This window comes from Ceratotherium simum, chromosome 5 (assembly GCF_057802395.1).
Source record: "Ceratotherium simum simum isolate JZ-2026a chromosome 5, ASM5780239v1, whole genome shotgun sequence".
Taxonomy (NCBI): domain Eukaryota; kingdom Metazoa; phylum Chordata; class Mammalia; order Perissodactyla; family Rhinocerotidae; genus Ceratotherium; species Ceratotherium simum.
Genome location: NC_141904.1, coordinates 41938112 through 41952361, shown reverse-complemented (window position 1 = coordinate 41952361; position 14250 = coordinate 41938112). Strand labels below are relative to the sequence as shown.

Below are 14250 nucleotides of genomic sequence, written 5' to 3'. Positions count from 1 at the left end.
TTTTTTTTTCTTGAGTAAATTCACCTCCCAGTGGTTAATTTTGAGGAACTACTATTTTATCTTTGTCTCTTTATATATTTTGGAGTATTGGTCTGAAAACTCATCTTTAGTGGAAGGATCTGTCAACCTTTCTGCAGCCCAAGTTCTTTCATGTCTTTAATAGACCTTTCTAGGGCATCCATTTCAGAACCAAGTCTTATACTGTCAATTTGGGATTCTTGTCTAACAGCGATACTAGGCATAGCACAGACCCGGTCACTGAACCAGTGGGTACCTTTGCTCAGGTTCTATTTCTGAGGCTGTACTTCCTCCTGCCTCCCTAGGTATGCACCTTTGTATAATTGTAATTCCAAGCATTGGCCACAGCTTGTTTTGGCTTTCTCTCTTAAGTGTAAGAAGTTCAACCCATCCCACTGTTTCAAGCCTTGGACATAGCTGTGGTTCCCTCCCTCACATGGGACACTTTTAGTCACTATTACTTGCTATGTGCTTTAAATGGTTACTACTTTATATTTCTGTTCTGTGTCTGGTCCATAGATATATTTACCAGTTTTGTGTGTGTGTATGTGTGTGCGTGTGTGTGTGTGTGTCATTGCATGTGTTCAAAAGGGAGAAGTGTTCTTAAATTATGAGCTTACAATGTCAAATTCACAGGAACCCTCACACAGATTTTAGGGTGACTTCACACATCCTTCTTGGATATCCCTGCAGGTCATCAGACAAAATTTATTTTTTATTTTTATGTAGTGATATATTTTTCTTTATGCTTTTTGGTTTTCTGTTTTGCTAAGCCAACCCTCTGTACCCCAAATGATAAAAAAATTATTTTCCAAATGATTTTTCTAACATTTTTACTCACCTACTTTTATATTGGAATATCAGATGATTGTGGATTTTGTTTTTACTATATTCTGGCACTGTAGTATTTCTTCAGGGATAGCTAATTATACTGATACCATTTATCAAATAATTTATTATGTAGCCATTGAATTGAAGGGATATAGTAAGTTTCACCTCTGAATTATTTGGTGAACTTTGTAGCAAAACCATATTGTTTTGATTATATGACTTCTGAGTAAGTTTCATTATCTTTTTCCTATAGTAGTTTTCCCAGAATTATTTTATGTTGAGTTTTTCCAGGAGCAGTTTTAAAAAGTAAAAAGAAAAAGAGTAATAATGTTAAATTTTCATGACAAACAAAACGAAATAGAATTCAAACTTGTTTCATCTCAAGTGAGATGTCCGGGAGGAATGTTAATTCTACTCTGGGCTTCTTTGTGTCAGGCCTCTGAACTCCATCAGGAGACCAAGAAGTCCAGCAGCCCAAGAGTTCAAAGCGTGGAAATTGACGTGTTCTATGAAGATGATGCTTCTCTCTCAGAACAGAATTCCCGAAAGGTAGTTTTTCCAGGGTATTCCCAGAAGGAACATGTGGCTCATCCGTACACCTTCTCCAAGACAGCCACTATGGAAAAATATCAAGATTAGTGCAGAGCAAACTGCTGGAATCAAGTCTTAAGCAAAGGCCTAGGCCAGGGTTTCTCAACCTCTCTACTATGACATTTGCGGCAGGATAATTCTTGTTGTGGTGAGCTATTCTGTGTATTGCAGGATGTTTAGCAGCATCCATGGCCTCTACCAATGGATACCAATAGCATTCCCCAGTTGTGAAACAAAAAATGTCTCTCGATATTGCCAAAATGTCTCCTGGAGGGCAAAATCTGGCACTTGTCTAGGCCTATTATTCCTGGAGTTGAGGTAGCTAAAAATTACAGTCTCAGCAAAGTAGCCTTCTCCTCATCACCTGGCTTCTCTATTTGGGGGCAGAGGATCAGAAGTATGATCTGTAGGGAGGAAAAGGTTGAGGTACTGTGTCTTCATACACCTTGCCTTTCTTCAGCCAGGGGAGAGCAGTTAGAGAATTCTCTCCTGAAGTCAGGACTGGTCAGAGCATTTAGAAAGGATCCAATAAGAGGGACACTTTCTAGACACCTCTTGTACCTAGAGGCCTTTGCCTAGCTAGCTTCATGCTCCAAAAGTTATACAATTATGTATTAGGTACTACCATGGTGAGAGAGAGTCTTGGTAAATGATTCCCCCTTTGATTTGTTCTGATGTGCAGAAGTCTGATGCTGCCAGTGTGTTGTCAGAATGTAGCACCATTGATCCACAGGATCCTTTTGGGCGAGTATCCGAAATGGTTCCCAAAAAAACCCCAGGGAGATGTTTACCCAAAGGTAAGTGACAGTATTCTTTCACCCAGTTTATAGAATATTTGGATGGGGTTCTGTTATTCTTTGAAGCTCTGTGGTTTTGATAGATGCCTTCTTTCTACTTCTACTAGAGACAAAAGTGAAGAGACAGCAGCCATAGATTCTTGGCACCATTATCAGGTCTAGGCAAAGGGGATTTCAGGAAATTCTTGATTCTGGTGGGCTCAGCTTACACAACCCAACTATTGAGAAACTCTAGAAAACTTTCCTAGAAAGATCACTGGGCCAATATGTCTGTCACTTTGTATAGTCCCCAGTATACCCATTATCAGGATGCACTTGAGGTCATAGACCAAGAGAACTTGACCATAAGTCCCAGGGTTGATTGGAACCCCTGCCAGGCTTCAACTTATCCCTCAAGATTTTCCTCTGGAAGCAGGATAGCATTGTAGTTAGGAGCTTCGTCTCTGGAACCTTACTGCCTTAGCTCAAATTCTGGCTTCTTCATTTACTAGCTGTGTGACTTGTTCAATTTACTTAGCCTCTCTGTGTTTCATTTATAAAATGGGTATAATAATAGTATCTACTGCAAAGGGTCGTTGTGGGTATTAAATGAGTGAATGCAAATCATTTAGAAGAGTATCTTGCACATAATAAGCGATCGATAAATGCAGCCTTTCCTGATTCCTTGAGTGAATGTAATGGTTCCTGCTTATGTGCCTTAATTATTTCCTGTATTCATTGTGGCGAATTTATTTGTGTCTGTCTCTCCCGTGAAGTTCTTAAAAACAAAGGCAGTGACTTAATCAATATTGTATTTCTAATGTGAGAATAGAATCTGGCCCAGATTGTGGACTCAACAAATGTTGATACATAGATAAATAAACAACTTGAATGAATGAATCTAAAAATTAAAAATTTCACCATAAGTTTGAGACGGTAGTGGTCTCAGAAAGAACGCCAAGAGTGAGTTTCAGACTCATTCTAGGTTGTTTGACCACCCCAAAGCTGCCCACAGGGTCAGAGGTCAGGCTATGGATAGATTACTGTTCTCCTGACTTATATTTGGACTGGTCCTTGAGGTGCACACAGGATGTCAACAGTGGAGATGGAGAAGCAAGGTGGGTAGAAGAAGGGAGGAGTGGGAGCAAAGACAGAAAAACGTAGCCTTTTAGGGAGATTAACCTATTGATGTTCTGAAAGATAGAGCAAGGTAAGGGGCAGAATGAGGAGACCTCACTGTGGCTTAGGAGTATGGTGAGGAAAAGAGTAGAATGTTGTAATCACCATGAAACAAGCATTGACAGAACTTGGAGGAGGGGAGGAGACAAGGTGAAAAGGATGATGTGATGCTGAAGGCTTGTGTGTGTTGAGATCACATGCCCAGCTATGTGTAAAAACCTCGATTGATCAAATTCTTCTGTGTATGGTTTGGGTGGTTCACAAAGTCTGTGTCCATCCTCACTTCATTCCCTGCAATCCTTAGGACACTATTTACTTTTGCCAAAATAGTCTCTGCATAACAAACAACCATAAAACCTCAGTGGCATACAATAATAAACATGTGTCTGCATGATTCTGTTCATCTAGGCTGGTTATCTCTGCTGATGATCTTGGCTGACTTTATTCATGTGAGTGGTAATGACTAGCAGTCAGCTACTCTAGCCTGAGCTGAACTGGGCAACTTGGTTCTGCACCACGTGTCTATCCTCCTCCTCCTGGAACCAGTGGGCTGGCCCAAATATGCCTTGCTTATGGAGATGGTACAGGAAAGCAAGTGGAAACATGCAAGGCCTCTCAAAGCCTAGGCTCAGAACTGGCATGCTGTGGCTCTCACTCTGCTCTATTGGCCAAATCAAGTCACATGGCTGAGCCCAGATTCAAGAGGTTGGAAAAAGACTCCACCCCTTTAGTGGGAGCAATTGCAAAGGCACAGGACATGCATAAAGGGAGGGGTGAAGAGTTGGGATTATTAATATAACTTACTACAGACACTAATGATAGTGCTACTGCTCATTCTTTGCAGGACTGGGTTGCTGCTTCCCATGCTGTGCTATGGACAAGAGAAAGTCTCCCTGGATCACTTGGTGGAACCTACGGAAAACCTGCTACCAAATAGTGAAACACAGCTGGTTTGAGAGCTTTATTATCTTTGTGATTCTGCTGAGCAGTGGGGCACTGGTAAATTTTCTTAGTCTTTTGAGGCCGTTGGGGATCAAGGCAGCTGGGGGAGCTACATTCTGACTTGGCCCCTCATGGGGCTGTGAATGTGGAGAGACCAGGCAGAAGTGGCATCTCTGCTGCTGGTTCCCCTTAGGGGACAGGATTTTACACAACAACTTCTGGAGTCATGCTCCAACTGGAAAATCCCCAAGCCAAAGACAATTCACCTGTGAGGAAGCATGACAAAAACCAGCACTTATTTACTTATTTATTTATTTATTTATTTAAATGTGGTATCTTTATTTCTTTAATCATGAATTTAAATCAAGTGACTTTAGATACTATCATCTCAGATACTTAGAAAACTTAACTAAGTATGTCCTATTTGAAGATTAAGTTGTAGATTTAATTTATTTTATTCTCTAGACATATATTTCTGTGGTCCTCTGAACTGAATCTTTTCCTTACTGGAGCTTAATGTTATAAACCTTTGTTTAATTCTATTGACTCTTTTTGATAAGTAGCCCTTGAAAATGGCCTAAAGGACCAGAAGGGAATATGCTTTTTTATAGAAGTTATGTCTTATCTTTACCTTTTTCTTTGTTTTTTTAAAATTTCAAGTGTACATCTTTATATTTTGATTTCTGTGTAGGTTGCATCATGTTCACCACCCAAAGACTAATTACCGTCCATCACCATACACGTGTGCCCAGTCACCCCTTTCACCCTCCTTCCTCCACCCTTCCCCTCTGGTAACCACCCATCTAGTCTCTGCATCTATGTGTTTGAAAAGCCAGCACTTTGAAGTGGCTATTGGAGTCTGGTCCTTGACCCCAGGTCTGTTCGTCGTTCTTGGAGGATTTCTAGACATTTTCTCTGTATCGTATGTGTTTCCTCCTCTAGAATACTCCTACCTTCTCTCTTCCTGAAGACCATAGTGCTGCTTTCTAAAAGGTAAAACATTAGGAGGAGAAGGCTACAGAGACCAGATTAGGATATAAGTTGTCTTGGTATTTTCCACCACTCGTGACCCCTTGAGGTGAGGGACAAAGAGATACTGATTTATGTGTGTGACTGATCCTTCCAAATTAAGGTCTGGTGTGTCCTAGTGAGATTTGGAAATAACTCTGAATCCATCAGCCTCCATAGCCAGATAGTCATAAACTCCTTCCTGCTCTCTCTCCTCACCTTTCGGTCCTTCTTGCCCCCTCTTCACCTCCCCATTGGGCGACAGTATCTTCTCTCATATCACCTAGCTGTTTCGCTTTCTCCATCTCTTCCCTTCTATCTTGTGTCTCCCCTTAAAATGGCCATAATATAGAACTAAATTCTCTTACTATTTGTTATGTAAGTGAATGGACTCCTGGGTTCCCCTTTATTGATGTAGAGTCACAGAACATTTCACAATAAGTCGCTAGCAAATGGAAGAGACAAGGAAATGTCTTGCTCCTTCGCCACTATCTTCCTGGTTAGTGCTTTACACCTGTGTAATCTCTAGGTGAAAGGAGATGAGCACATACTGGGGCCCACCAGAGCCTATGATCAGCAGACATCTCCATGTATCTACTTACTGCAATGTAAATTATTCCTCAAACAAAAAAGCAAATTTCTTTAAAACTGTCCCAGAGAACTTCCTTTTTATTGCTAACCCTTGGTCTAGGGTTCCCTGTAGTCTTCTGGAGACTACATTTTCACTGGCTGTCTACTTTTATTCAAGTGGTGAGTTTCTTTCATTGATTCCTCGATGGTAACTGGTGTCTACCAACCCCTGTGCTGGTGAGTGGAAAAGCAGTGGTGTTGTAAAAAGGCTACAGACACATGCCCTCTGGCACCATACAAGAAAACTTAAAATTAGAGGAGTAGCAGAGGGCACACAATCCTCATAGTTCTCATCTGCCTTCAGATGAGGCCAGCATAGGCTGGGCAGAGCAACACTGAACACGCAATGCAGAGGGCTCCAGGAGAGGGACACAGGCCTTGTTTCACTATACATATTTGTAGAGAAATGGAGACAAGAAACATCTAATCCCCTGCCACTGTATGTGGTGTATGGGCCAGCAGTATCCCCTGGAATCTTGTTAGAAATGCAGAATCTTGGGCCCACCCCAGGCCTGCTGAATCAGAATCTAGGTGATTTGGGGCTCATTAGAGTCTGAGAAGCTCTGGTCTGGGCAGCTATGTAGTAATGGGAGCTTCTTGGATTAGGAAATGGCCTCCTTATGCTGTGGAAGCCTCAAAGCTCAGTTGCTGATGTCAGCCTGTTCTTCCATTGAGCAAACTCAGACCTGCTGAGCCAGCTTGTTGCTAAGTTTCCAAAATGAGAGAAAATAAGCTTCCAACACCATTTAGATTTGTCTCTCCTACAGAGGCAAATACACAGACAAAACCCTACTTCCAGGAGCTTGGAGTCTAATAGGGAAGACAGGTGGAGTCCAGGCAATTATAGACCAGGGCCACAGTGATACCCTCAGAGAAGTGGGTGACATGAGGTCATGTAGGATTGATGCCTAACTCAGTCTTGGTTGAAGGAGGACAGTTTCCTATAGAAAATATGAGCTAAACTGAGATCTAAAGGCTGACAAGAAGCTGGCAGGACAGAGGGGGAGATAGAGGGCCTTCTCCAGTCAAATGCCCACTTAGGAGTTGGAAGTGAGACTGTCTTATTCTTTTCATTCTTTTTCTGCAGGGCCATGGGGCTGTGGGATTACCTTAGTCCCCAGCAGCAGGGCTAATTTCTTTCTTGCCTTCAGTGTTTGCCCAAATGTCTTGGCAGGTTTAGTGCTAGGGCCCCTTCTCTCCTTTTTTTCATCCTCAGCAACTCTGTGAGGGCCAAAAGAACAGTTTATACCATAGTTACATAGACCCTGGAGAATCACACACACACTTTGGGTAAGGGAAATATTTAGACATAGCATGAAAAAGAGTGTCTCTGAAAACTAGGATGTCTCATTTTCATAGTCACACTTAATGAATGTTTAATATTCAAAGTAATTTACGCTGGGAGCTCTAGCCTAGAGCTTCCCAAACTTTTGCATGTCATGGTGTTCATACAAGATGATCAAATGGATAAGGCTGTTAGTGGTGGAAGATGATGGGCCTCAGGGTTGGCGGGATCTAGAGTGTAGGCTTGATGTTATAAGCAGTGGAGAGCCACTGAATAGAGCCTCTAAGGTAACTAGAAAGATGAAAGAGATGGTATACGCCACTGGGTGGTTCTGGAAAAGTTGGCAAGATGTTGGCAAGAGTTGAAAGGATTAGGAAGACCAGGAAATGACATGGTGAGCCATTAGGAAGATGTTTTTATATTCCTGGGGCCAGTGATGAGAGCCTGGAAAACTATAGTGGCAATAGAAGTCTAGAAATAGGATTTTCTTTCTTCCAGATTTATTTACTCAAGGAATTGATTCCATTGGAAAAGTTCAGCCTTAATACCTTTTGAGCAAAACATCATCGAGAGAGAGATACTAGTTTATTCAAGTAAGGAAGAAAAATAAAACGTAAAGTTAGCAAGGAGTTCTGTGCAAATATTCAAACTGGCCTATGGCTATGCTTTATCATTTCAGGTATTTGAAGATATTCACCTTAAGAACCAACCTAATATTGAAGCGTTACTTAATTATACTGACAGTATTTTCACATACATTTTTATCCTGGAGATGGGTCTGAAATGGGTGGCCTTTGGATTTGGGAAATATTTCACCAGTGCCTGGTGCTGGCTTGATTTCGTCATTGTGATTGTGAGTTTACCATCTCTGTATCCCATAAGGGTAGGGGTAGAGGATGGGAGTGGGGGAGGGGATCATATAGGAGCCGCTATTCCTGTGTGCCTCATATGAGTGCCTTTCCAAAATATTTTTCTTTACAGTACTTGTAAGTAGTTGTCATTTATCTAGAGACCTGCCTTTCCTGGGTCCCCTTCCTCTTACGCTGAACTTCATATGCTCACCACTCCAACATTTTCTGTGATGGCACTCATCCACTTCTCTCCATAAGCACTGCCTATGTCTGACGTATACCTAGAATAACTTGAGTGTCCTCCATTTTCCCTTCTCCTTCCAACCTTCCATTTCTTTTCAAGACTTCTCAAAGCAGGTCAGCAGCCAACAGGCTTGGCTGGTCTCTGTCTTGATTGTGAAGCAACATAAGAGGACTATTCACATACGTTCTTTCATTTAACCTGCACAACAATACTATGAGTTACATAGAGTTATATATCACCTACCACGTTACAAAGATACCTGAAGCTCAGATGATCAGCAACTCGTTTCAGGTGAAACTGGGATTTGCACCTTGGTCTGTGTGATGGTAAGGCCAATAACAGTAATAGTAGAACACATTTATTGAGTGCTTTCTCTGCCAGTTACTCTGCCATATTCTTCATATGCATTCTCTCTTATAGTTATCACAGTCACTCCATGTGATAGGTACTATTGTTTTTTTCATATACATAGGAAGAAACTAAGTCATAGAGAGACTAAGAAACATGTTCAAGATTGCCCAGCTAGAAGTGGTGGAGGTGAGACTCAAACCTAGTAAGTCTTACTCCAAAGACCTTGATTTTAGTATCTATATCCTTTCTACCATGAGCTAGTTAGTTAGACTTTATCCCTGCTATTTAAGGAAATAGGTATCACAAATGCATAAGCATAAGCCATGTGGTCAGCACACCCTGCTGGGGAACCATAACGTTGTTGGTAGACACAAATGAGCCATGTTGTTCAGGCATTTTATAAAGGCATCAGTGCCACAGGAGCTTCAACAGAAGTCAAAAAATGAAATAAAAACATCCACATGTTCGTCAACTCTATCAGTTTCTAGAGTGCAAATCACTCTGCACTCATTATCTTATTAGATTATAGTGAAGAATCCATGACAGTGGACAGATTATTGGTATCTCCATTCTAGGCACCTGTGGTTTACTGACCTAAACTTAGGAGACTGGTCCTAAAGCTACCTTGTCTGCTCTCTTTCTGTGTAACCTTAAACAAAGTGCTTCCCTCTTTTGACATAGTTTTCACATGAATAAAAAAGAAAGTGTGGACTATAAATTGCCCAAATTTGACCAGATACAAAATGGAAAACATAAATATAACAATAACCATTTAAAATATAAAAAGAGTAGTCCAATACCACACTGTTAAAAAAGCGCACTAGGCCCAGATCGTTTGACAAAGTTTTACCAAACTTCCAAGGAGTGATGCTATATAGTGAATGTCTGCATCCCCCAAAAGTCCTATGTTGAAACCTAATCCCCAATGTGTTGGTATTTGGAGGTGAGGCTTTGGGAGGTGATTAGGTCATGAGGGCCAAGCCATCATGAATGGAACTAGTGCTCTTATAAAAGAGACCCCACAGAGCTTCCTCACTGCTTCTGCCGTGTGAAGACACGGGGAGAAGTCGTCCATCTATGACCCAGGAAGCAGGTTCTCTCCAGACACTGACTCTGCTATTGCCTTGATCTTGGACTTGCCAGCCTCCAGACTATAAGAAATAAATTTCTGTTATTTATAAGCCACCATGCTGTTGTATTCTGTTACAGCAGCTTGAACTAAGAGAAGCAGTTAACGCAACCTTATTCAAATTGTTAGAAAGAGTAGAAAAAGAAAGGAAGCTTGCAAACTTATTTAATGAGACAAGTATAACCTTGATAACAAAATGAATGGAACAAAAATGAATAGAACAAAAAAGGAAATAATCTTATGATTATATATCTTTATAAATCCCAGAGAAAGCACACAATAAGTGTGGTCCACTATTACTATTATTAGCCTTAGCATCATACAGAACAAGGTGTGAACCCCAGTTTCACCTGAAACAAGTTGCTGATCCTCTGAGCTTCAGGTTTCCTTATCAGTAACATAGTAAGTGATATACAATGCTGGTTAATTTGGAACATTATTGGGGCCAGCCTGGTGTCGCAAGCAGTTAAATGCACATGCTCCACTGCGGGGCCCAGGGTTCGCAGGTTCAGATCCCAGGCGCACACCAACGCACTGCTTGGCAAGCCTTGCTGTGGCGGCGTCCCATATAAAGCAGAGGAAGATGGGCACGGATGTTAGCCCAGGGCCAGTCTTCCTCAAAAAAAAAAAAAAAAGAGGAAGATTGGCAGATGTTAGCACAGGCCTGATCTTCCTCACACACACAAAAAAATTTGTAACATTATTGTGCAGCTTAAATGAGAGAATATATATGAATAACCCTTTTATGTTGCTTGTTAATCAAGATTATATAAAATGATCTTTATAATTTTGAAGTAGAAAAATGCAAACACAACCACAAAAATATATGTATAAATTCACCTATATCAAAATATAAAACTTTTGTTTTTGTATTAAACAATATCGTAATCGTAGTTAAGGACAGGTTAGAGCCCGGAGACAGTATTCACCATACACATAACAGATAATTATTATCCACAGTATATAAAAACTCCTTACAGGTAAGCAAGAAAAAGACAACCCAATATAAGAATGGGAGAAGGATATGACAGGCAATTCACAGAAGGAACGTGAGTTGCTAATAAATGTATGAAGAAATACACATTAGTTATATCACCAGTTAGCACAGAAGTGCATATTAAAATGAGAGACTTCTTTTGACTCATCAGATTGACAAAAATTTTAAAGTTGGATAATATCTAATATTGAGAAGGATATAGGAAAATTGAGTCTCTAATCACTGCTAACAATTTAATTGATACAGTCATTTGGGGGGAAGTTTTGTACTATTAAGTAAAATTACAAATGAACCCCATTTACAATCCAGAAGTACTACTTCTAGTTAAAAATATAAGGAAAACTCTTTTGTATGTACCTGGGAGAAATGCATATGTCTGTCCAGTTTGCTGTCGTTCATAATAGCAGAGAAATGGAAATAACCTAGATATTCACCAAGGAGGAGTGGATTTCATATTCACATATCATGTTGTGATATTTCACAACAGTTAAAAGGAGCAAACTGTAAGAATGTATAACATGATGTATCTCAAAAACATAGCTCAGACTGATAAATGCAAGTTAGAGAAAAAATAAGATAAAACTAGCAGAAGACTTCCCACCCTGAAGAATGCTGTAGAGTGGGAAAGAATGTGGGTGTTTTTATGTCTATCTGTCTCCTCAATGCCTCCCAATTTGGTGGAACTGAGACTGGGGGTGAAATTCCAGGTGAAAAGATGTACAGAATCCCTCTAGGAACATTTCTTCCCCACCCATGATAACAGTCACTTGGTAAAGCCAGAAGAACTGCTAAGCTTTGACATCCTTTTCCTTCTTGCTAGGTACCAGGTAGAAAGAGTATTTGGGGGAAAGGCTGCTTAAATAACTCGCCCAACAGACAATGCTATCATAAACAAAAAGCCTATTTTAAAAACCGTTATAAATAGAAACATTTTGCATTGACAGTGATTTTTTTAAAAAATTGATTATAAATTTTAAAATCCAATTATCCTGTCATATTAACTCAATTTCTCTCAATTTTGCAAATATTTTACTACAGTGAGATGGGCAAGATTAGTGGTGGATGTTTTTAGATAATGGTGAACTTTGACATCTGTCAGGAGTATCATAATTCACTTCCTGTCCCACTGAGCAACTCCCCTTCCAAGTTGAGCCTCTGCAAGCTCTGCGTAATCAGTAAGAAGGGCTGAAAATCTACAAATGGTGGTCTTCAACTTAAGCACAGGGTATTTGTTAAGTTTTAATTTAGTATATTTACAGAGCTTTCCAATCCTCAGTCCTGTCCTGTTGGGAAGAAGTATGTTGGGAGAGAAAATTGGATTTAATTCCCCAAAAAGGAGCTATTTGAGTGAGAGGAAATTTATTATTTCTTTGTAACTTTTTATTTTGATATCATTTCAAACTTACAGAAAAGTTGCAAGAAAGAGTGTGAAGAAGGACCCCTTATACTCTTTCCCCAGATTAACCAATTATTGACATTTTACCCCATCTGCTTTGTCAGTTTGTCTCTTTTTTTTCTAAACTGCTTGAGATTAAGTTGCAGGCACCACGCCCATTTACCCCTCAACATTTCAGTGTGTATTTCTTAGAACAAGGATATTTTCTGACATAGTCACAGTACAATTATCAAAGTTAGGAAATTGAACATGATCCAATACTAAATCCCACACCCATTTTCAAATTTTGTCAGTTGTCACAACAACGTCCTTTATGACTAATTCTCTCTACGCACCCACCACCACCTTCCCCTCCCCCAATCCAGGATCCAAATCAGGACACTTCACAGCATATCGTTGTCATATCTCTTTCGTTTCCTTTAATTTACAACAATTTCTCAGTTTTTCTTTGTCTTTCATTAAACAAATGATATAAATGCATCGTTCTCGCCTGAGTGGGCTCTAACTTTGCTAGACAAGGAGAAAAATAGCCTTTCCACCTGCCCTCCCCTTTCCAGCAGCATCTGGCTGTCTTTGTGTCTGGATAATCCATTGTGGGTCTGAAGCATCTGCCTCTCAGAACAAGGGCTCTCAATCCCACACTGGCTTCCCGAGCTTCAAGTCAGTTGTACTACCTGTGGCCTCTCTTCCCACCAGGTCTCTGTGGCCAGTCTCATCGACTTAAAGAGCTTGAAGTCCTTCCGGACTCTCCGAGCACTGAGGCCCCTGAGAGCGCTGTCCCAGTTTGAAGGAATGAAGGTACATTCTTCAGGTAGATGGGAGGAAGTTCAGCTAGCAGGGAAAGGCAGAGAGGCCAACAGCTCTTCTTGGGCTAGGCTTCCCTTAAATTGCCAAGCTTTTCCTGGCCTTCTTTCCATCTAGCTCACTGCTTAGAATCTGAGAGACAGAGAAAAGTCTAAGATATAGTCTCCATCCTAAAAGAGCTTCTGTGACAGCGCTGAGATGGGCTCTGGCTTCCTTTCAAACCTAGGGCGTGTGTCCCATAAGTCTCTACCACCATCATTAGAGGAGACTTCTCAAGTGATCCTCAGTGGCAACAGAAAGACCCATTGCATATGGAGCTGAGAGGAGAGCTTGCCATGGGGTGAGGGGTGGAGGGTGGAGAGTAAAGACGTAGCTCCAAGAGATCCAGCGGCACATATCAGGCCCATCCTGGGAGGATCAAGAGTTTGGTGTCCCACAAATCTGTTATGTTTTTCTTCTGTTTTGTTTCCTTCAGGTAGTAGTTAATGCTCTTATAGGTGCCATACCTGCCATTCTGAATGTTTTGCTTGTCTGCCTCATTTTCTGGCTCATATTTTGTATCCTGGGAGTAAACTTCCTTTCTGGAAAATTTGCAAGATGCATCAATGGAACAGATAAAAATTCAGTTATAAATTACAGCATTGTTGCAAACCATAGCCAATGTAAAAGTAGAAATTTCTCCTGGTTCACCCCGGAAGTCAACTTTGACAATGTGGGAATGGCTTACCTCGCCCTGCTCCAAGTGGTAAGTACTGTCGCTACGTTTTTGACTCGGAGGAGAGAAAACCTAAAAGAATCACAAATCATTTCTCAGCTAATAAAAATTCAGTGCCTCCACTGAGATAATAGAATCAAATCCCAATTCTGCATGTGGGAGCCAATGCCCTCTGGAATTGTTCCCCACTGAGCATCTCCAACTTTATTGTCTACTGAGCCTCAACATCCAAGTAATGCCCCTGTAAGAGTCTGTGTGTCTCACCCTGTCCTATATGGCGCCTTGCTCTCCAGAGCTCCAGCTAGAGAGGAGTGGAGCCTCAGATGCTAAGCCACACCATTAGTAACAGTTCCCTGTTGGAAGTCAGTCCTAGGTCAAACCACAGTTGCCAGGTCTTGGACAGACAGTACAAACAGATGTGGCATCAGGAAAGAGCCTTAACCAGGCTCTTTCCAGCAGCTGGACCATAGCTTCTCTAGCAATTTTTAAGGCAGAAATTTCTT

At 41.0% G+C, this 14250-nt stretch overlaps 1 protein-coding gene across 3 annotated transcripts in view; it reads left to right on the top strand.

Moving 5' to 3' along the window:
- Positions 1–14250, top strand: part of SCN11A (sodium voltage-gated channel alpha subunit 11) — a 74796-nt gene that overhangs the window by 43767 nt on the left and 16779 nt on the right. Inside the window, exons 16-21 of one of the 3 annotated variants that reach the window (XM_087431722.1) lie at positions 1278–1398; positions 2123–2237; positions 4240–4394; positions 7940–8113; positions 12925–13026; positions 13508–13777. In XM_087431722.1, coding sequence (XP_087287848.1) covers positions 1278–1398; positions 2123–2237; positions 4240–4394; positions 7940–8113; positions 12925–13026; positions 13508–13777 — 937 coding nt within the window. Of the gene's footprint in view, positions 1–1271; positions 1399–2122; positions 2238–4239; positions 4395–7939; positions 8114–12924; positions 13027–13507; positions 13778–14250 lie in introns of all 3 variants that reach the window. The other 2 variants (XM_004419958.1, XM_087431721.1) reach the window with 2 other exon arrangements.